Source organism: Cheilinus undulatus, linkage group 7 (assembly GCF_018320785.1).
Source record: "Cheilinus undulatus linkage group 7, ASM1832078v1, whole genome shotgun sequence".
In the NCBI taxonomy this organism is placed as follows: domain Eukaryota; kingdom Metazoa; phylum Chordata; class Actinopteri; order Labriformes; family Labridae; genus Cheilinus; species Cheilinus undulatus.
In genome coordinates this window covers 30,482,804-30,507,291 of record NC_054871.1, presented here as the reverse complement: position 1 = coordinate 30,507,291, position 24,488 = coordinate 30,482,804, and the positions used below count along the sequence as shown (strand labels likewise).

Here is a 24,488-nt window from a genome sequence, read left to right as displayed (position 1 = left end):
GAGACTTTCTCTGCACGAGTGCAGTACATCCTCATAGAGCTGCTTGCTTGGCTGTAGACAGATTTAGTTTTGTTTACTAATATCACCTGGGGTGAAAGAATTTCAAGGTGAGACCTCATTACCTGGAAGAGCTTTTCAACACATTCCAGCATGGCAATTATAAATGTGGCTTTGAGAGTGCAAAAAGCAAAGCAAAACCAATTTAATTTAAATACCTCACATGAAAATCTTAAGAAGATATGGTCAAAGTCAGATAAACTTATTTTGATAAATAGGGTCCACTGTCACAAAGGGGGTTTTCTGAAAGTTAAAGGGCTCCAGAGTGTTTACGGTCTACATTAAAAAATAAGCACATGGATGCTTGTACTCATGCTTACCTGGAATGAACCCATGCAGAGCTCAATGCAGAGGCGCAGGTTGATGTTAAAGTAGTCAGGCAAAAAATTGAAGAGCATGTAGTGAGTTCCAAACAAAGGGATAAGGAGGAGGGTGGACTTAGTCAGACGTCTGTTGTACAGAAGGAAAGAGGCAAGGATCAGGAGCTGAGACCTCACAAGGAATTCATTTAAACACATTGGTTTTAAATGCTTCTCTGGTTGCAACATGCATGACAACACACTTATCATTACTGGCCAATTAAGTGAATACTTGTGGGATGCGTCAGTATGTTCCCAATTTTTTATACTTGGAAAGGTAGCAGCAGGTGCATGATTCAAAATGGGGTTATTAAAATGTGGGTGCAGAGGTATCGCTACGTATTAATCCAGCTGGTGCAATTACGTCAAGCATCACTTAACTTACCTTTGGCACATCTTTTTTTAAACCCGGATGTGCACGATGTCTCTGTACACTTTCAGCCAATTAGTAAACCAATTTCAATTAGAAAGTGTGATAAATCTCTCAGGGAGAGGGAGGGTAGACGTGGTCAGACTGTCTGGTTTAAGCTATGAATGAATTGAAAACTAAAGCCCACTCAGGTGTATCAACAATTTTCACACAACTTACATATTCCCCTACATCAAAGTGTCTCTTTATTAGTATCAAAGAGGCTGAAAATGTCTTTGAAAATGTCTTTCAGAGGACAGTAAAAGCTTAATAGTTTGAGATACATTGTAAATGCATACAGACAAAACTTCAAAATGTGAAGAATAGATGAAAGCCAAATTTGATGAAAGCACAAAAGAATGCTCGCAAATTTCTTCTTCAGGTCTTCCTGTAATCAAAATGAGATAATGACTGGAGCAGGAGATTCTGTATCACAGAGGGTTTAGTCATTCACAATGTGTCTGCAGCTAAAGGATTACCTGTACTGAGACGAATTATTGAACTGGATCAGCCGAGGATTGAGCTTCTGTATCAGGATTCTGATGATGTTCATGAAGAGCATGAAATTTACCTAAAGATAGAAGCAGGAATGCAAAAAGAAGGACACAAATGCTACAGCTACTCGTACATTTTTGACAGACACTGTAGCAAATTTCATTAGCAACAATGTGAAAATGAAATGTCATGTTACTATCTGGACAGAGTGTGTAATTGTTCAAGTCTGTTCTGGCACTCTTTTCCACTGTACAAAAAATGTGCTTTTTTGATCCTTACTCAAACAGAACTCTGAAAAGAAAATCTACTTGATGCATTATTAACAGAAAATCTTTGTTTCAGAAAATTTGTAGTATTTACCGCAATGGACACAACAATGGGCCCCTTAATGATCCACCAATATGGCGAGTCCTCGTTGATGTCCCAGCATCTAAACATGAAGACATTTAGAAATATGCATTTCAGTGAATCTGATTAAATCCTATAAGCTGTGATTTTCACTGAGAATAACTGACATTAGGTAGAGTAACAGGCGACAAATATAAGAGTACAATTTGAGTAAGTCCTCAAAATTAAGCAATGTTTTAAAAAGAATATGACCAATGATGTAGTTCTTCAGCAAAAATGTATGATGTAATCTACCTTTAAAATGCTATTTATGCAACTCTGAAGCTATGAATGTTAAAGGCGGTACTGTACTTTGAATTACAAATTATTGGTTGTGAAGTGTATGGCAGTGCGCTGTACTTTAATGTGATCAATGAATGTGCTTGTAATAGAGATAGAGGTGAAAGTTCAAACAAACTCTGTGTCCTCAAAGTAAACCCTGGATCCAATCCATAGGATGATGAAGAGCGCAGGAACACCTGTGGAGAGACAGAGGGAACAAAAATAACTTTATTAGTATGGTATTTTTAAAAACAGGGGGCGACTAAGTGCTTTAACAATAAGCAAAGGCAAAAATAAAACAAGGCACAAGAACGCAGCAAGAACACAAGAACCCAACTGCATGATTAGAGACCAAAAGACTAGAGATTTAAGAGTACTGAATATATTTCAATTCGGAAAGACTTAATACAAGTTTAATTAATTTATTTTAGAAATTTTAATAAAAGAGAAATGTGGAATGACTTTGGCGATTAGACCCCATTGTGATGACCTAATGTACTTGAAGGGGTAGTGAGGGTGAAAACAGGAACAGCATACCCCCCTATGGAGTCTACACACTGGTGGTGATGTTGATGAGGGATGCAGGATCAGATGAGGAGTAGACTTTTAAGAAAGCTGGACCAGGAAATGAATGAAGTTGCTTGGAGGAGGAGACTGAGGTATGCAGGATAAGATGTGCAGAAAACCTATGAGGATTTGGACTAGATGCTGACAAACTAAATGGTGGTGGCTGGGGTGGAGGAGGGTTGCAGTATCCACACAGAAATGACAGGCTGACTGCAGGAGTAAGGATAACAGATTTAAATATGACAGATGCATGATGACTGATCAAACGAGGTTGTGGCAGAATCTGATTAGCTTAGAATTTAAGAGAGTGTGAATGATCATTATCAACTGATCACCAGAGCTGGAAGAGAGAAAGAATGAAAGAAGAGAGAGAGACATGAATGAGTCGTGACTAATGAATGAGTAGGCACAGTTTTTTTGCTTGAACTTTTGCTGAGCTCCATTAGGAAGAGATGGTATAAAGTAGAAAATTAAACAATAGGAATAGATAACCACAATCAAAAAAGGTTTAAAATATGAAATCAGAATACAGCATTTTGAAAGAAAGAAACAGTGACATATTAAATATAATAATAATAAAAGACATAGATGCAAAAAGGGCAGAACAAAAATGGTCCCTTTAGTTTAACTGTACTTGAGTCCTAATGAAATGAAATTAATATTAAAGAAAATGACTCAGTAGATTTTCCACATCTGTACTACAAACATGACATCAGTTTGTCAAAATGAGTCAAAACTAGCTGCATACTGATGATTAGTTAAGGATAAATTCCAACAGCCTGTTTGTTCAGTGCTATCCACCAAAAAAGTTAGCACTTTATCAAATATTAAACCTCAGCTATATAGGTCTATTTCATCATCCATTAAACACATGATTTGACCTCTCAAGTTTCCATCTTTGGCCTCAAGGCAAAAATTGTATCCTGCATTAATAATCAATATATTCTGAGCTCTGTGTTTGGAATAAAAATGGATCAGTGCAACTTGAAAGAAATTAAAGGTCAGAGATTTATAAAATTCCTTGTGAATTAAACATACTGAACTAGGAAGCTAATCTACTCAGATAATAATAATAAGGGATGATGACCCATGACCAGTCATTAATGTGGGGAAGGTTATTTTTCATTTCTATGAAAATATCCAAGTATTAATCAATTTCCATGAGCAAACTCATCGGCAAATAAAACAAAAAGAAACCAGGTGTGTGAATCAAGGACAAAAATCAATATCTGCAATCAAAAGCAAATAGTTTTCAAAATACCGTTTCCCCCACAAGCAAGGTAAATGAGCTATAAACAGAAAATAATGTATTGTAAGTATTTATGCCTTCAAGAAGAATAACAGCCTTTGAAGAATCAAATAATCAGACCCTCATTTGGCACTGAATAGCTCAGCTGTGTAAACTGCGGAAACTTTGCCAGCAAATTAAGACGGACTCAGGTGCACTCAAGCTTTTCAGACATTTTGTATTCCTATTTGTAACTCCAGCTGATTTTAGATTGTCTGTACTTTTGAATCCTTTCTAACTCTTTCTCTAATTTGGCTCTGAAACTTTACCTTGAGCTGACCAGCATTAAAAAAAGAGATTTAAAAAAAATATATATATATTTTTTTTTTATTTATACAACCAGGAAAACCATAAGATTTTTTTTTTTTACCTTGAGGTCAAAAATCGCTATGTTTAATGGAGTCATGGCCAAGACAAGCAGCAGCACAGTTAACAAAGTTACAGACTATAAGCTGCCATAAATACAAGCATACTAATTCATTAAGAAATATAAAATAATTAAATCAGTTAATATTTGTCTAAATTCAGTTAAAATAATTAAAGAAAAAAATCAGGCAGAAATTCTACAACCAGCTGTTGCTGAATCCAAATACAACATCCTCTTAAAGGCATCCAGTGAGACCAGCTCTTTAAGTTTCAGATGTTTGTCTTTCATTCCAAGAATGGGGAGCAGCAAAGGTAAATGCTTTTTCCCTTTTCAGCTCAGACCTTTGGAACCGACAGTAAGAAAAAAATCCTGAGACCAAAAGACAATAGCTTCTTGTGTACTTCTGACTGATGCACAAGCAGGTATGCAGGAAGAAGACAGAAAATGACCTCGTAAATAAGATTACATTGGTGTTTAAGTCTATGTGTAGACAAAGCAGACCACCCAACATGTTCAAACAACAAACAGAAGGCTTTAAAATTAGTGATGAATGTCAGAGATCCATGATATGCAGTATCTAGAGTATGTAAGCTCTGAGATGAGGCAAGCATGTAAAAAACATCACCATGGTCTCACAGAGATACATGAGATTCATCAGTTCAAGGCCAGCTATAAGGGGGAATAAGGGGGAGGGCTAATCAAGTCAGCATAAATCATGGTCCATTGTAAAGTTAAGTAGTAATAACCATTTTTTTACCTGTATAAAAACCACTCTTGTCAATGCACCCAAAACTATTGAATTATTTATGGTGTAATACAATATAGCCCTTTTCAAAATGACTGTTAGACAGGACACCTGCCCCAACGCTACTGATCCAACATACATGCATTGATATCATCAAGAAATAACAACTGGGTTTTTCAAGGGCCCAGCCAATTCTGTGGGCAGGCCTGATCAGTTTAAATACCAAGATATGTGAAGCTCGAAACAGACTTGTTCTGTTCACCCTGTGAAGTGAGGAATCAGAACAGGTTCAGTGACTTAGACTTATCATGCAAAAACAGCATGCTTTTTGTTCAGTCTGCATTTAGAACATGGTTTAAACCACAGAAATTTTATTGAACAGCGTTTAAAGCAAGATGTAGCTGGGAGGCAAACCTTTGGTTACTCTAGAGCAATGGATTTCAAACTTTTTTTGCCACCGGGGAGGGAGTAATCAGCAAATTAGATTTTGGGACTGATCCAGATCACCGTCTGGATCCAGGAATTTTTTAAAGGATTCTGTACTATTGGGAGATAGGGCTTATGACAGAGGTCTGCGCTGTTACCACTTTACACCAGGAAATGGGGTACATGGGTAACTTATTCAAAGTTTTGGAGTTTAGAGAGTTTGAAAGACACATGCCCTGTCGGGGAGATCAGAGCGAAGACAGCGACACAATGCTGGGAGGAATAGAGGAATATTCACCCTCTGCCATGACTTTCAGTTGTCCAGTGAGACCATGGTTGCTTTCGCCATGACAGTCCACACGTAGCGAAGCCAATGCTTTGCCTCACCGTGTCTCCACGCCACCGGGGAAGGAATTATTGGCAAATTAGATTTTAGGAGCCATCCGGATCACCGTCTGAATCCAGGAATGTTTTTAAAGGATTTTTCACTATTGGGAGATAGGGCTGATGGCAGAGGTCTGCGCTCTCTGAGTGCTTTTCTAGTTATCAATAATCTCATTAAAACTTTAAAAGCTTCTAATTTTTTACTATGATTTTTATATTAATAACAGATTGGAAATCAAATATGATATTATTACATTGAAAAAAAACTCCTTTAGATGATAACAAACATAGGGTTCAAGAATCTCGACTAAGATGCAGTTTGGATTTGGGCCCTCAGCTGTTTAACATTGTGGGGTCAACTCCTTTGAGCAGAGGAAGAAAATCAACATTTCTCACCCCATCCCAGCAGGCTGAATCCCCAGAGGCAGCGACGGCTGTGATAGAAAGACGAAAGCAGCAGAGAATTGAGGTAAAGTGCCTCCACCAGGAGCCAGAAAAAGTTTGCCATCACACAGTAGTGACAGAAGACCACAGAAGCCTTGCAGGCAAACTGGGCAGAAAGAAAACGAAGCAAAGAGGGACACAGAGGGAATTTTTATGAGAGATTAGAAAGTGAGAGAGGGATGCATAAATATGAGAGAGGGGAGAATTGCCCAGAGGAATTCTTTAATATAACCCAGAACCTTTTGTCCTCAGTGTCATTATCTTACTGTGGAGAGGGTGCAATGGTTGGTGTCGTCACTTGAAAACAGAGTAGCATCTTTTATGAACACCGCCACTGACTTCAGGATAAACGTGACGAAGAGCTGGATGTGGATGAAGTTCCTGGCACAACGCAGCCTCCTGTTAAAAAGTCAAGCAAAAGGTTAAAAATGTACTCAATAACATACTTGTCATACAAAATACATAAAAAGTCAGATCTGCCATATTGTTAAAACAAGATCTGCCTTAAAAACACTGTAATGTCTTAATAGCTATAGCAGTAATTCCTTTGTTTCAGGGGGTTTTGACAGCCAGTACAGGGTATGGTGTCAGTTTAGGGTTAAAATGCTTCAAAAGGTTAAAAACCTTTTGGGCTGATTTACATAAAATAATGGAGGGAATATTTAACACAAAGATGCCCAATCATTTAAAAACATTTATTTTAGGAAAAGATAATTTTCTTGTGGGGAATCTCAATAACCAGTTATTTAGAATACTGGTAATGGTAGCTAAGAAAAATATTACAAGACGATGGACACACCCTGAAGCTCCCACAATAAAAGAATGGGTAGATACAGTAAATGAAATATATCAAATGGAAAGAATTACCTATTCACTTAAGTTACAAATGGATAAATTTACAAAGATGTGGGCAAAATGGGTTTCCTTCAAAGAAAAGACACAGAAAAGTATTAGGGACACATTGGATGGATGAAAAACACAGGGTGTACCTATTAATGGATACAGAAAACAGCAGTAAGCCTACTCTCTCTGACTGAATAGCACTGTTTTAAGATTGTCAGAATATCTCCCTGGAAAGGGGTTGAATTCTAATTATTTTCTTTTCTCTTATTTTATGTATAAATTTATTTATGCATTTTTTTTTATTATTCATTTTGGTTTCATACATCCCTGTTCTGAAGAAAAAAAGGAAAAAGACAAAAGAGAGGAGTATTGTGGTCTTGCTGTATTTAAAATTGATCAATCTTGTTAAGACCCCTCTGTAACCAAGATGTTCAGCAATGAATACAAACATTGAATGTATGGATGTATGTACTGCAATACTCTGAAAAAAAAAACGCTTCAAAAAAGTTAAAGAGAGCAAAGAACTAATCTATTAACTGGTATGATTAAAAGTGATTTCCTGACAGAGCTGAGTCATAAATCTGCAAAGCGAAAAAAAAAAAAATTCATCAAGAGATTTAGTAATTCTGCACTCTCCTGCTCCTTTATTCCTACAATAAACCATATAGCTGGGTAAGCAGCTGTGAGGAGACCCTCAACATTGTGTCCTTCTGTTGCTATGTGGATCGAAGGACCTGCCACGTACACCCCAAAGGGGAATGAAAGCCAAGACAGTAAATATTTGAAGTGTGAGGCAAAGAAATGAGCAGCTCGTAGTGGATGATTATTGCTAAAATGATGGAAATAGTCTTACATCTGAACACTACAGTACTTTCTTCTTGTTTTATATTTGTGATTCCAGATAAGGGGCTTTTAAATGTTTTTATATACTGTTGCTGACACTGATACATGGTTCTGTTTAAACTTTAAAAATAATTTGCTTTCCAGGAAAGACTTGAAATAGAATGATGACTAAACTAAAGTTACAACAACCAGTCCCAAATGCCAAAGTACTGGTTTAATAAAACTCCAGTGAAAGAGGGTGGTACATGTAAGATTTAGTGCTGACGTAAATGATGATGTAAATAACAATTTACTTAAATGAAGCTGTAATTTTTTTTTTAAAGAATGGGAAAAAAGCCTCTCTTTTGTTAAGAGAACCATATTTATTTTACCGCAATTAATTCTTACCTGAAGAGCAACAGGATCAACACAGCAACAGTGAGCACGATGAGAGAGATGCTGTAACCAACAGTGTATATCTGCTTCACTGTGGTGAAGTATGAGTGCTCAGTCTGAAATCAAGAGAAGAGAGATGATCAAATATTGAAGACTTCCTACTCCCATGATTAAGCTTTAATCTGGCAAAGAGCATGGGATTCAACTGAACCAAAAAGACCATGTAATCATGTTAAAAAAAAAAAAGCTCCATTCTCTGTTGTGAAACACAATGTCTGATTCTGCCTGATAAGTGATCTTAAATCTATTCAGTGTCACAGAGTACTTTTATAAAAGGGACATTTATGTTGCAGTGAGCCAGTGAGCATGTCCTTGAATCTTTACTACACGGAGACAAAAGTACACACAGTTTTATTTTATTACAGTCTGTTAAGAATACACTTAAATTTTGATATCTTGTAATTTTCTTTCCCTCTCTAGTTTTGCTCCTCTCCTGTCTGCCCTCTTTCTGAAAACCCCATCCCCAGCAACCTTCACCTCAGGGATGTCAGCATCCACATTGCAGGCAATGTGATGGGGCAGGAAAGGTCTGGACCATCCTTCAGCTGTGCAGTTACGACTAACTGAACCTGAAGCAAAGGTGAAGAGAAAACAGTCAACTAAACCATGAGGATGCAATCTTAAGGTCAACATCTTTACACCATAAAGAGCAAAAATAGAAATGCTTGGTGTTTGTGACCAGGCTATTGGCAATGCTCTTGGGATGAAAGTTGTCTTTTATTAGGTTGCTGCACAGAGGACCATATGGAGGAGGATCTCAAAACCAGTGCCTGTAAAAATGATCCACACTGTTTGATGTTTTATCCTTTTATTTATTTTATAAATTAACCATAGTCAATATAACTGGGCTTTTGACAAAAAAAACTCTTTAATGTCAAAGTGAAAACAAATTTTTACAAAGTAATGTCAATTAAATGAAAATGTGTATTAAAAATACATGACTGCATAAAAATCAGCCCCTTCAAGTCAGTATTTAGTAGATGCACCTTTGGCTGCAATCACAGCAACAAGTCTGTGTAGATAGCTCTCAATCAGGCTTGCACATGCAGACACTGCAATTTTACTCTATTCTGCTTTGCAAAACTGCTCAAGCTCTGTCCGGTTACACATGGATCCAGCCACCACTTCTCTACTGTATTGATGTCTGGGCTTTGCCTCGGCCACTCCAGAACATTCACCTTGTTGTCTTTAAACCATTTCAATGTAGCTTTCGCTGTATGCTCCTAGTCATTATCTTGCTGGAAAATAAATCTTCTCCCAAGCCATATTTCCCATGCAGACTGAATAAGATTGCCCCCCAGGATTTTCCTATAGTTTGTATTTCTGGTGATGTGCAGTGTTTGGTGATTGTCAAACATAGCATCTTGTCTGATGGCCTAAAAAAACATTTTGGTCTCATCAGAAACAAAGTTGATCAGAGAAAGTCATGGTTAAAAAGAAAATGTATCTCTGTTACCTACATGTGGTCAACATTTGTGGTTATTTAGTAAAAAGTCTTCAATCCTGAGTGGATTCTTGTTCAAATTTGTATTGCATTTCAAACTGGCCTTGGGATCAATAGCTATAACTTAAGTAATCTTTTAAATTTGAAACTAGCCTTTATGTAATGACATGGGATGTTTTTTGTGCAAAACTGCCTCTTTGATGTCAATTCATAGATATTCAAAGTATGTTTTAAACTTTATATTATGTTGTCAACATCCAAACCATATTTCTTACTGGAAAGCATTCTCAAATCATGAAGTACAGCTACCACTGTCAGTTATGTGCCTCCACAATGTATACCATTTCCTGACAATGTAAGTACAGTGGAAGGTCAAGACTAAGGACTATGGTGGTTTTTGTTGTTGTATTGCTGTGTTGCAGTAAAAGTTGGGAAATAGAGTTTGGATAATCAGAGCCATACTTTTTACTGCATACTGAATATGTGCAATCATATTGGTTGCCCTATAACAATGAGCGCTAGCAAACTGTGAATACAGAACCTGTGCCATTTATGTGCTATGACATGAATGCAGAATTAGGATTAGAATTCAGCCAAAAGCCCCTCTGTGCCCATACAGCCTCACTGGCATGATTGTACACTCTTCAGCAGACTGTTAGAAAATCTCATAGACACATAAAACAAAGGCACTATTCCCTTGTTCTATTTGTAAGAGATTTATGGATTTGGCTTTCTGCATTCTGCCAAATATGCTGTTTACTTGATAAGATAAAACAAAGCTGATTTCAGTCTTCTTTGACCTGGGCACTGGAGCTTACACAAACAACAACCAAAAAAATAGAAAAAATTAATGACTTACAGAAAAAAATGCAAAAATGAAAATATAAATGAATCATCAGGAACAAAAACACACTCTGCTTTCATTTTATATCATTTTTTTTCAACTCTCATCCACTGATTTACATGAACTTGTCATCTTCTGGTCTTTTGAGGGCCAAAAAAAATCACTGTATCGACACATAATTGTTTACTCACCTGTGTTGTTTTTGAAGAGGGAGAAGACCGCAGGACAAGCTCTGTGGACTGTTTCTCCAACCACTGCATGAGGCCAGCACAAGACTGCATCCCAGAATGGAGGACAGCCTTTTAACAGAGGTTCAGGAGACAAAAAGGAAAGTTTAAAAACAATTGATTATATATATCTTGGGATGTATTGAAAACACAGATCCCTATAACGCTATTCTCAACCTTATTTGCATCACAGTGATAGATCACACAGTGTTTTGATTCTGCAGGGGACAGAAGCAGTAATACTTAAAGCTTAAAAGCCTTAAAACTTTTATTCCAGTCATAGACTCTTGAGTATAACTGGAAAATTTGCAGTACTCCAGCTTCCTCCCACAATCCAAAGACATGCTCATTAGGCAAACTGGTGACTCTTAACCGTCCATAGGTGTTGAGTGTGACTGTGCCTAGTTGTTTGTCTCTACAGTGCCTATAAAAACTATTCACCCCGTTGGATATTTTAACTTTTATTGATTTTAAAAAACAACCATTGTCAATATCGTTTGAATTTTTTTTTTTTACAAATATTTTTATACAAAAAGATCTCCACAATGTCAAAGTGAAAACACATTTCTACAAAGTAATGTCAATTAATCAAAAATATGTAATGTAGATTAAGTGAGTGCATAAAAATTCAACCCCTTCAAGTCAGTCTTTAGTAGATGCACCTTTGGATGCAATCACAGCACTAAGTCTGTGTGAATAGCTCTCAATCAGGCTTGCACATCTGAAGACAACAATTTTACTCCATTCTTCTTTACAAAACTACTCAAGGTCTGTCCAGTTGCACGGGGATCGGGTGTGAACACTCTATTTCAAGTCCAGGCACAAATTTTCTATTGGATTGAGGTCTGGGCTTCAACTCAGGAATATGGCACATGTGTGATTCTACCTGATCTAGGCAGAATTACACATGCACCACATTCCTTACATATCTTGATGATGGATTTAACTGAACTCTGGGGGATGTTGAGTGCCTTGCAAAGGCTTTTGTAGCCATCCCATGACTTGTATTTTTTCTTCACTTTTTCTCTGAGTTGCTTGGTGTTCTTTTTTCTTCATGGTGTAATGGTAGCGAAGTATACTGATTAACCAGTGACTGGACCTTCCAGACATAGATGTCTTTATACTACAATCACTTGAGACCCTCTGTTGAATTTGGTCAGGCACTTTTCAAGGGAGTTGAGATTTATGCAATCACTTATTTTACATTACATATATTTGTTTAATTTGTATTACTTTGTAGAAATATCTGTTTTCACTTTGGCATTACAGAGGTTTTTATGTAGTTTTGTTTTGCCAAAAAAAGCCAAATTATATTGACCATGACTGATTTATAAAATTAATAAAAGGGTAAACATCTGAGGGGGTGAAAAAATGTTTAAAGGCACTGTACATCGGCTCTGTGATCGACTGGTTAACAGCGCCCTCATCACCTCTTGCCAAATGACAGCTGGGATCGGCTTCAGCCCTTCACAACGGGGCAAGCAGTATAGATAATTGGATGGATATTTGCATTTTAAAGCTATGCTGGAATCTATATGCTCCACAACTGCACGGTAATTTTATAATGAAGACACACCTTCTGTGCTGCTGTTCTCCTGCTCTGTTATGTACTTAAGGCAGTTCTGCTCCTCTTTTTCCAGCTGAAATATGAACTCACACTCAGGGTGCAGACTTGAAGATGCCTAAACAAGGACAGAAGACAGAAGGAAAGACAACAAGAAGGGGATTCTCTTATATAGAGACATTTAAGTAAAGGACAAAGAGAAATTACATGAAAAAGCACGTCATGTGTTTAAAAAATTCTAGCCTATTTTTTTAAGGGCAGCAACTCATCTTATGCCATGCCTTTATCAGGCCTCTGCCTTTCTTTTCCCTTTGTTTTCAGATGTGAAATTATCAGAATTTAACTGCATTTACATTTGATCAACATTTATCTCTAATGAATAATTTTCAGTGGATGTTCTGGATGGCGAAGGGAAGTGAACACAGAAAGGCAATAAGACTGTCATGACTCCAGGGCATTTATCCTTTTGGCTCTGACTGCACTGTGATAATAAGCCTGCTGGCTCATCTGTAACAGTGAACTTTTGGCATACAAAAAGGTTATATGGTCATATTATCCATCTTAAAAAGAATATGCAAACATCCTTGTGTGCGCCAGTTAATAGTGTGGTAAAACAATAACGTTGTTTGAATATAGACGCTAATTGGCTAGATTTGCTCTTGACAATGACAAACAAAGACACAAAATGTACTGTTCCCATCACAATGTAAGGAAACATTAAAGGTTTTAAAGCAAAGTACAAATTACTATATAGATGCTTGGTAGGCAGTGTCCATTGTTGGTGAAAGAAAAAAATGCCAAGAAAGGTTAAAATGGTGAGTCAAGCCACAGCAGAGGTCAAAAGATCAGCACAGCTGTTATATAGTCTGGTGTCTGACTCTCCAGTCAGCTTCACACCCTCCATATTTATAAAATGTCACACTTTTAAACAGCAGCTGGCCATTGTGGCAAACTTTCAGCATGTCTACTGTTGAAAAGGCCAGAACTAAATCTCAAATATAAGATGAAAAATAATGACACCCAGGGAAAAAGAAATAAAAATAAAATAAGAAATCTAAGCAAGATCCCAGATTATTTAAAATATCCTCAATATCTTTTAGTCTCTGTTACTTCTGAGGAGGTTGATCATCTAAATCAGTGGATGTAGATGGGCTATGGTTTACTCTTAAGTGTAATTTTGAGTCATTCTAAGGAGCTAGTCAACTTAAAACGATCATGAGGAGTATTTTAGGCTGTCCACACAGAAGACAATTTTCAAATTTAGGGATTTAAAAACATGGGAGATCACATACATGAGGACAGAGAACTTTTTGCTGTCACTCGACCACTGAGAGATGTGGATGAAAAAATGCACTTCTGATAGTTTTAGATGCTAGCAAGTAGATTTGACTAATTGTATCATTATCTAGGGCCCTGGTTCCTAACCTGGGGTCCCAGAACCCCCTAAGGGGGGAACACCAGAGATTTCAGGGATGGCGCAACTGTCTGCTCTGAGGCTGTTTAAATAAAATTTGTACATACTGACTACAATCATTAAAAAGCACTAATAAATAGTTCATACAAAAGTCTTTTGGAAAGAACAATTGTGTTTAGGGCTGGTTTTAAATTTAGACATTAAAATAATTAAAATCAATGCTAATTTTTGTCTGCAATGTATCACTTTTTCTTATGTGTCAGTCCTGGAGGGGCTCAAATTTCCATAGATATAGGTGGGGTGCTCAAAGGTGAAAATATTAGAGACCACTGATCTAGGGTATCAAGAACACACACAATAGGTCTGTTACTCATTACTGACAGTCACCTGATGCTTCCTAGTGCCTGTGTTCTGTGTTTTTTTTGATATGCTTTTAATTTTTTGAGAAGGTGAAACCTCAAAATGACGTCTATGTGCATAGGCCTCCGCATAGGTTGTAGGCTACTGCACTATGGCATACACGACAGAGCAGATTCAACGCATAAGCATGAATCTGGCTTTTTGTGCAGCCCTGTTCTCTCGTCCGGTTCTCCCTCCTCCCTCTGCTTGCTGCACCTCTGTGAAATTTCCCTCAGGGAGAAGGAGGAGGGTTAAAGGTGCCAGCAGAGGAGAGGTTGGGACATACACTCTCTGGACAGTGGTGAGGAGCTCCTGTCTTATCTTCTTAGTTTATGTATTTCACTCAAGCGGGTTATTTCTTTCCTTCCCCAATGAATGCTGGGTTTTATTATTTTAGTTTGCACTTAAAATGACCTATAGCCCTGTTTTCACCTGTTTTTTCTCATGTTAGTTTGATTTTATTAGGTAGATTTAAAGCTCTAACAAATATTGTTTGCAAATTACCTAAATTATTAAATGCATGTGCTGTAATGTAGTTATTAAGTGGATTTTGGTTATAGGCAACATTATTTTAAAGTTGATTATTTAAGTGTTTTTTTCTTTACTTTGACAGGACAGCTGAAGAAAGACAGGAAGGAGAGAGTGGATGACTTGCAGCAAAACCAAAACAATTAATGTTACCGATGAGTCATTAGTTATTCTGCTATAGTGCACATTCTTAATAAACTCTTCCATGGTAATTCTGCTAAAACAGTAAATCTGGCATCATCTACAATCTGCTCTTCATCACCTTGATTTCTTGACCTTTTTTGAATTCAGGCGAGTGAAATGAGGTTTACTCGTATGTTGGGAAGTATTCATTATGTTAATTACTGTTGCTCCAGGTTAATTATTACTCTTTAATGATGCTGTTTATTCCTTGAGGCAAAGCTATAAAAAAGGAAAATTACACACTTTCTACTACACAAGTCTCTGCATGAGCCTTGAAGACGTGATTGTCTAATTAAGCCACATTGTGATATGTGAGCGTGAGTGTGTTTAAAGAGAAGATACAAACAAAACAAGACAAAACTGAGGAAAAGATGTGCTGATGTGCAGATCATCATCATAATGTTCATTAAATTCTAAATTTGCTCAATATTTGGAGAATGTTCTACTTTTTTTTTGAATGCAGAGTTCCTCTGAAGCTGTTCCTTGAGCTCGTTCTCCTGTTTTTGAGCATGCTTTTTTATGACAACACAACAGGTAACAGAAACAGTCTCAATAAAGTCATGTCCCTTATTGATATGTTGATCTGTTACTGCGTGCTGCACAGACTTTTACCTATGATTCATCTCGGTTCTCTTGAATCGGAAGGAAAAGCTTCAGAAACCTATTTCCTCTGAGACATAAACACTCCCTCTTGAGGACTCCCACCCCCACCCCCCTATGTTCTGAGAGCCATAGAATAAGATGCTTCAGTTATATGTAATAAACATTTCCATTAAATAGGGTCTTTGAGTTTCTCTGAGGTAGTAACAGCACATCTGCACCACTACAAACCCACCTGGAGCCATTACATGAAATTACATAGCTGAGTATGCCTTGCATAGATGCAGTTTTTTCATTATCATAATGTTGTGCACAGTTCTGAATCGAGGGAGAGACTGTGATGTTTGAAGATCACTGGAATTCAACCCTGCTGATCTTTTCACAGTTCACTGTCTGGGTTGTTGCAGCAACTGTGAAAGGCAAGGTCAGAATTGCTTTAAAAACTAGGAAAAATATGCTAATTGTACAGACTTTCTAATGTAAAGCCATATAGTAGGAAAATTTCATTCAAATCATCTCTGTTAAAATGTAACAAGAAAAAAGATATTGATTTGAAAGGGTTAAAGACAGATAAATAACCGTGTCTTCTTTTTCAGTCATGTGATAGTTTTACAGAAACTCTTTAGTGTATTGTACTCTACTAAGTTTTCATCATAAGCAAACCCTGATCATTTCAAAGTGCAGATGCATGGTATTATGGCATGATATCGTATCGGCAGATATTAGCTTGATTAAATAGTTCATTGGCTGTATCAGCAGATATGAAAAATTCTTCCAACATATGCTGTAAACATGGGCAACAGGTGCGTTAGAATATCATGTAAAAGTTCCCTTTTTCCTGGGATTTACTTCAGACAATAAAGCTTCCATATATTCTAAATACATCTCATACAAAGTAAAACATTTCAACACTTTCCTAGTTTTAATCTTAATGATTCAACTCACAAAAATAAAAAATCCACCATCTCAAAATATTAGAATATCACAAAATATCAGCCAAAAAAAAAAGATTTATAACACAAAATGTTGACCTTCTGGAAAATGTATACTCTCAGTTCTTGGTTGGGGCTCCTTTTGCAAAAATTACTGCATCAATGTGACAGAGCATGGAGTCCAGTTATTTGAAGTTTGCAGTTTGTCCAGTTTTCATAGTCAGTGATGGTTTGAGGGGCCAATTCATCTGCTGCTGTTAGTCCACTGTGCTTTATCAAATCCAGAGTCAACACTGTCAGCCATCTACCAGGAGATTTTAGAGCACTTCATGCTTCCATCTGCAGAGAAAATTATAGAGATTCTGATTTCTTTTTCCAGCAGGACTTAGCACCTGCCCACAGTGAAGCCAAAATGACCAGAAACTGGTTTGCTGATCATGCAAATGGCCAGCCAACTCAACTGACCTGAAGCCCAAAGAGAAACGCTGGAGAAATATCAAGACAAGGATGAGAGACTCCATACGTAACAATACAGACGAGCTGAAGGCTGCTATCAGAGCAACCTGGGCTTCAGAACAACCCAGCAGTGCCACAGACTGATTGGCTCCATGCTCCATCACATTGATGCAGTTATTTGTGCAAAAGGAGCTCCAACCAAGTATTGAGATCGTACATTTTCCTGAAGGTCAACATTTCTGTGTTATAAATCATTTTTTAACAATGTTTTGAGATACTACAGTATTTTGAGATGGAGTTTTTCGTGAGCTTTAAGCCATAATCACAAAATTAAAACAAGGAAAATCTTGAAATGTTTCACTTTGTATGAAATGAATCTAGAATATGTGGAGGAAATTAAATCACAGGGGGAAAAAACTTTTCAAGATAGCCCAATTTTTTAAAGATGCATCTGTACAATTAAGTTTGTGGAGATGTAGGCAAGACCAACAGACCATTGTCAGTCTTTTTCTTTATTCATCCACATTCCTTAAACTCTAAAGTGTACTTTAAGGACTGAAACTTTAGGTCTGAACTACTTTTATTTCAGTATCCATATCTTTATCAGCAAAAATTTATTTGGCATATCAGATATGAGCAAAAATTCCACATTTTGCATCCTTACTTAAAAGACTCAAACCCAAAATGCTCTGAATCCTAGGTGAAATCAATTAGGACATATTTTTTAAAAGGATGAAACTTTGGTCTAATCTGTTTGGGCTAAAACTCTTCATTTCTGTTTCTGAAAAGCAGTCACTCACCTCTGACCCCTCTTCTCATTTAAACAAAGAAAAAAGAGCCAGACTTGGTTTGTGCAGAATAACAATCCACTCAAGACTAACAGAATAAGATGTAAATAGAAAACTACCTTCCTGTAAGTTGTTGGGCAGGAATTAAAATGTTTTCCCCTCTTTCTTTGAGGAATTAGGAAGCAATTCACAAGCTCTCTGTAGCATCTTTCCTTCTGTCAATGAGAGACAGAAGAACAGGCGTGTTAAAAAGCAACCTGAGCAAATTTCTGCCCCTCCTTTGTACATTATGCATCGATAATAAGTTAACAAGATGTGGTGTTGTGAAATTTACACTGCTCTTTCTTAAAAGGATAGATAATGGAGTTATTTTTCCTGAAGTCAAAGGGATTTATGACAATCAGTTTGTGGTATGTAGGTGCAATATAATTGGACTCTGCTTAGAGTGTGGTTTGATTGTTATGACAGATTTAACACTGCCAGGTTTAAGCCACTATCCTCAAAGTAGAATGATGTATTAAGCATCTCTGTTACCATGAAGCATTCAAGAATGAAACAGCATACTCAGATAGACATTTGAAGACATTTGAATATTGTGCTGTAGAAAGGGAGAGAGTAAAGCCCTGAAGAAGCAGAGGGGGTGAGGAAAAAAGGGACACACAAGACCATGTGGTTATGAACTCTGAGGGCGCATAATGTGCTCATGCATTACAACTGCACAGGATAAAGAGAGACACTACGCTGCATTTAAGGGACAGAAAACAGAGCTGTTAAAAGAAACAGGGGGGCTGCAAAGGGAAGTCTGGATACTCTGAGCCGTAAAACTAAATCCAAACCCTCTTCACACTGCTGGGTTAGTGAGCAGACTGCTGTAAAAAATGCTCTCTGAGAGGTGAAGCCTATTATCCACTAACTACCCAAAAGGGGACTGCTGGATTGGACTCACTTTGCATATGTTGCCTTCTATTTTCAACAGCATATGAGGAGCACTTTTAGGTTTTATAAAAATATGACAAGTTCAGTCAGAAAGCCAGCACATATACTGACAGTCTCTTAAGTCAAAAGATGTCATGAATTATATAAGAAAAACTAATAAGTATTCCCTTTGGTAGTAAGAGTCAAGAAGATTAATGCGGTCTCTTTTATGTCACATATGAAGCTAAAATCACCAGATAGTGTAGCCCAACATAAATACTGAGAGCAGGGCCTCCGTTTAAAGCTATAATGAAAACCAACCTGCCAAGGACAATATTATGACTATATTATGACTTTCTTCTCAGAATTGGAAAAAATATATATTTTTCAGTGGCCCTACTCCTATTTTGTAGATTTGCTTCACCACATGACAGTGGTGAACACGGTTTGGGAAAGGCTGCCTTAAAGTATCACTGATAGGTTATACTCCAGGACATATTAGTGCTAGACCAATCATTGGCCTGGCCAATTGTTGATGCCTATATTTGGCATTTTATCTGCATCAACATTTTATTTTACCATAATCGGTAAGATTAATTTTTAAAAAAGAGTGCTACTTTGGTTCCACTGCAAACTGCGCCTTCCCCTCTGGCTTTATTTCCACACACAATCTTACCAAATGTCCTGTATACAACACAGTCTAATTGGCTAGACACCACATGAGTTCTAGCCAATCAAAACTTAAACCTGAGTGCCACTGGCACATTGCTAATGGCATAATTTCCTGTTTTCCTGCTACCACTGTGCTGCTCTGCTGGTTCTTGTGCTGATAGAGCTAGGGCAAAATTTTTTATTTTCCTTCATTGTTTTAATGCTGCAATCCTAATTTTGTACATCATGATAAATGCATTTTGGTTCAGAATATCAGTTTTCCGTCTCATGAACAACTAATAATCTGTGTCATCCCTGAAAAAAAAAATCATCATTTAACCCCTAATATATATATATATATATATATATTAAAGATGGATGCTGCCTAATCTCTATTTATGTTTACAGGTTCTATGTTTTTTTTAAAGGCAAACTCAGTTAAACTTAATTGTGAGAAATTCACAAATCAGATGAACAGTGCTAGTCTGGGAATAAGGGAGATGATAGCCTTTACATTGGTGACGTAAACACCACACAGAAAAGTAAATCTCACCTCTGCTGAACCTCTGGCATCACTGAGACTAAATAAAATTTCCCCTCTGCTCCCAGAAGTATAAAACATTTATCAGATGATGACAGCCAAACATTATTAGAGGGTTCAGAGGTTGCTAGTAGTCTGATGCGACACAGCCAAAAAAGTTGATTTTTACACAAGTCCTGCCTCTACAGGCAAAGGACCAAGTAGGATTTATGGGGTGGCACCTGCAGTGGCCAACCAGATTTTAAAAGGGGTCCATGCCACCCTTGGCCATCCTGCCAAACAGGCCCTGATCTGTTGATTTTCAGCTTATATCTTTTTTTTTCTACTGCCATGCTGCCAGAAAAGATAGCCTGATCACTGTTAGTGTTGTTCCTTTTCATGCCTTTTTTGTTTTTCTTTGCAGCTTAAAGAGAAAAAAATTCAGCCATATCAGACCATTCAAAAGAGCCCAGACACGGATCATTAGATCACTTTTAGAGACAGTGTGTTCTCTAAATATGCAGGTGCGTGTCTACGTGTGCTTATGGACCCCAGAGTTCATTTTAATTCTCTGCAGTCCTTCGCAGTAAAAGAAAAAAGAATGAAGAGCAGCACAGCGGTGAGTGTCTCCCATTCTCTCTCGTCCACGCTGATCATCACGCCACCTGTTTGTGTGCTTCTCATATTTCTATTCCATTATTGAAATTAGCAAGGTGGCCTTGTAATAATAACCTCATAGAGATGCGTGTTGGTGTGTGAATGTGCGCACACGTGTGTGGTTTGTTGCCTCTGTTTTCTTTACAGATGATTGGCCAAAACAAATTATACAAAGACTGCAGACAGTAAATAAAGTGGCGCCACCAAAAGTCAGTCAATCATTTTCAATTCTCTGAGTTCAATTATGACACTTTGATTGCAAGATAATCAATTTTGTGTGGGTGTTAGCCTCAGTATGAGTGGTCCAATGAGGAAAAATGCATTTCTCTTCAATTACACAAAATAGATCTAAAATTTTCCTTGCTCTAATTAGCTAATAGCACTCTTCCTTCATAAAAAGATTTTCAATATTTAATTTTTAAAGACCAATCTATTAAGTAACACATTAACATATTAAGTGTATGTATTTACATGTTTCTGTCTCATCTGATAAGTTAAACTTACTTGTATCAAAGTATCAAATCATAAAGTTTCATCCAAATACAATCTGCTTAATAACTAAAGTTTCAATTTGGTCTCTGAAATGCCATAAAGCAAAAGTGCCTTTGATGACCTATTAATGCCAACTGTGAGAATTTATTGATAATCAAATTATTTGTTAGAATGGATTAAATAACCAGTAAACATCTGTGATCAGATGGAGAGCAAAGTAATATTTTCAGCTGTTTTACACTCCTTTGAGAATTGACGGGCCTTTATCTACAGCTCATACACACTTACTTTCATTTTGCTTACTCTTGTTGTGATGCAACACGTTAAAACACTCAGAAAATAGCTTGGAAAAAAAAACTGTGTGCAAAATCAAACAGCAGCTCATAGATGCTTGTACACAGAAGCAGAGCGCGCGCTCAAACACGCGCACGCAGGTCGGTGAGTTCGTCCGATTTTAAAGACAGCCAAATGCAATACCATCTATAGACGCCCAAATGGGTCGACGGGAGATGATGATAGCACAGTTTTGACCATTTCCCACTTTCATTCATCTTTTAAAAATAATTCAAAGTGTTAATTTCTCAATAGTTCTCGCAAATGTTTGAGGTCTCTTCCACACAACTCTGCTAATTTCCGAGCAGTTTTGCTAGGTGTCTGCTAAAAGAGCAAGTTCTCTACATGAAAACAAGAAAATAAAAATATATGTCTACATATTTTCCTCTTTTGCTTTATGTAATGTAAATTACTCACCATTGTAGCCAAAGACAATGCCAGAAAAATCCCTCTGACATGCAGACAGCCCATGTTGTCGTCAGTTTCTGTATTTCACTCTTGTGAGAGACCCTCTTCACTCCTACAGGACGGGATGCTGAGCCCATCTCGCTCCTCAGGTGTAAATACAACACACGTCAAGTTAGAAGTAATGAAAACAAGCACTTCCGGTATATATTTTCACAATAATGACTTACTTGCTCTTACTTCTGCGTGGGATGGCTCTGTAAAATATCTCCCTGCCGATCGTTAAAGTCTTGAACTGAATATAATCAAGCCATTTACTGCGAAGTTTACCTACAGTTTACCTACTTACACGGGTGTAAGGCAATGCGTCTTTTATTTTTAAGGTTCATCTCCAGTTTGGTTTGTGAGCTTTACGAAGAAGGTTGAACGGGTAGGTGCGCTCTACTGTTCCTGTGAGTCTCTAAAATCATCCCTTTGCCTCACTAAGCCTGAGTGTGTCGCTAATTACACGCAAACAAAGACAGTTATGTGTCATGTTTGGTGAAAACACCAATGCTTACAGCTTTGGTGTGTGAAATACAGGGGTGAGTCTCTTCAAACTGGTCATCCGCTTTTTCAGGTCTGTTTAATGTTTCACTCACTGAACAATCAGTACAAATCTGCTGAAAAATATGGCTTTTAAAGGAATTTCAGTTGAACCCTTTGGTATCATTCTGCACATATTTGGTCCACGAGGGTGCATTTGCCACTTACGTGGCTGTGTTACTGTATATGGCAGGGGCCATCAAACGCATTTGTACAAGGGCCAGATTTTGTCTTGACAGAGGCTGTGGAAGCCACACTTACTAATAAACTAAACTAAAATTAATATTTTTCATGTAATCCACATTGTATTTTTATTTTATTTTCAAATTTGCGTACATTATATAGGTATTAATGGTGAGACCAGTCCCTGCTACAGCCAGCCACAGGGGGATAATTAAGGTAACTTGGGTACATATTTCTGGGGCTGTCATGTTTTCCATCACTGGGTTTTACACTAATGTGGTGTGTCTTGGTTGGTGATAAACAAGTGCAGGAAACAGGTCTTTTTTGTTGATTTTCAGGCAGGGCAAATTGCATTCTCTGAGAGACTGAAGTCATAAGTTGATGCATAAAACTGCAGATTTAATCAGGACTGGACTGATAAGCATGTGCTTCTCATGCAAAAATGTACTCACAATGGCTGACAGAAGTATTTCTGCAAAAACAAAACAAATATTAAGTCACTCTTGACCAAGCTGGTATAATATAAATTGTTTGGGGGGTCAGTTTTATAGGAATTTAAAGGCAAAACTACCCTAAGAACTAAAACATTCTTCTTGCTCACATTTTCTAGATTTGAGAATGCTTTGGGGGCCAGATGGGAAGCTTTGAGGGGTGATAAGGCCCTGGGGCCACCAGTTAATGATCACTGGTATATGGCACTTGTTGGAAGAGGATTTTCATTATAAATCCAGTAATTCCAGTGTCAGTTTAATGGGTCTATACATGCTCCGTATACAAAAAAACACCCTAATAGGACATTGAGGACCGAAAAAAAATTTTGCAAAAAGTTTATTTGTGTTTCATAAAATATTCTTACATGTTATTAATGATTTTGCATTGCATATGCCTTTGCGATTTTCTCATTTGTTTTTCAGCTGAAGTGTAAAAAGCATTAGAGTTTCTTTTATACCCCTTTCCCAATAAAAAATGCCTTGCATTACCTGCTTATAAAAGGAAAATAGTGCCATGTATTGATATGCAGTAAATATGACAAATTCAGGTGTTTAATTTCAAAGTGAAACAGGCATTACAGAATATGTTATATACTGTTATGGCTTTAAGAGTAAAAATGTGTTTGGATTATATAGAACATTTGTTTCCTCAAATGGTTCATAATAGAAGTATATATTAAATCTGACATTGCACAAAAATGATCTGTGCATCAAAATCAATGCTGTTGCCAACCTTTGACATAACTAATACTGTCAAAAAACAGCCCACCATCATTTAATTAATTCTTTTAAATAAAAAGAGTGACATAATGTCATCAAACTGGCATTTAAAGGACAAAAATCACAAAATTTTAGACATTTGGTCATTTTGATCAAGACTGAAGCTATTTTTTAAATGTAATAAAAAATAAAAGGTATAATATTTCAATGAATGTTTCTGGAAGTGGACATAGTTTTCTTCAATGGTTTATTGAGGTAGTAAATTTGAATACCACCAAAGGGTGAAGGCTCTTCACATGGGGGTCTATCTGACTGTTATTACCTTGACTAATCAATTCATTTTCACAACATTATATCATAAGTGATTCATGATTTGAGATCCATCAATGATTTGCATTTTGTCAGGGATTGTATTCAGCAAAGGAGCTACAGTGATGTCCCGTCAGTCAAACTAATGAACAATCTGACAAATCATTTCAGCAGTGATTCAGACACAGCAGGCCCTCCACACACAAAAATAAGAAACAGTAAACCTGCTTCACTGAGCATTATCCTGGCAGGGGGGAGGGCCTACCCCTGACTATATATCCAGAAGTATGTTAACTTCTTTTAGGGAAAGAGGGCATGAAAACTGCTTTTAGGAAGAGAAAAACTATTTTCCAGATGTGTGTGTAGAAAGGAGCTGTGAAGGACAGAGAGCATACTTGTTAGTGTGTTGATCTGTGTCTTCATTTCAAAGTTGCTGAATGAAAGAGGCACCACACAGAGATGATGTGTCTCTGTTTCTGAGGTTCCACGCTCTCAAACACCAGACACAGACCATTTA

General features: G+C 37.2%; 1 protein-coding gene across 1 annotated transcript in view; it reads right to left on the bottom strand.

Moving 5' to 3' along the window:
- ghrhrl (growth hormone releasing hormone receptor, like) overlaps positions 1–21,826 on the bottom strand; it is a 30,279-nt gene extending 8,453 nt beyond the window's left edge. The window contains exons 1-11 of the mRNA XM_041792050.1: positions 21,696–21,826; positions 12,423–12,528; positions 10,811–10,918; positions 8,809–8,900; positions 8,284–8,387; positions 6,477–6,609; positions 6,163–6,316; positions 2,126–2,186; positions 1,681–1,750; positions 1,305–1,396; positions 378–507 (exon numbers count right to left, since the gene is read on the bottom strand). Of these exons, the coding sequence (XP_041647984.1) occupies positions 378–507; positions 1,305–1,396; positions 1,681–1,750; positions 2,126–2,186; positions 6,163–6,316; positions 6,477–6,609; positions 8,284–8,387; positions 8,809–8,900; positions 10,811–10,918; positions 12,423–12,528; positions 21,696–21,749 (1,104 nt within the window). The 5' untranslated portion in view covers positions 21,750–21,826. The remainder of the gene's footprint in view (positions 1–377; positions 508–1,304; positions 1,397–1,680; positions 1,751–2,125; positions 2,187–6,162; positions 6,317–6,476; positions 6,610–8,283; positions 8,388–8,808; positions 8,901–10,810; positions 10,919–12,422; positions 12,529–21,695) is intronic.
- Positions 21,827–24,488: the final 2,662 nt, after the last annotated feature.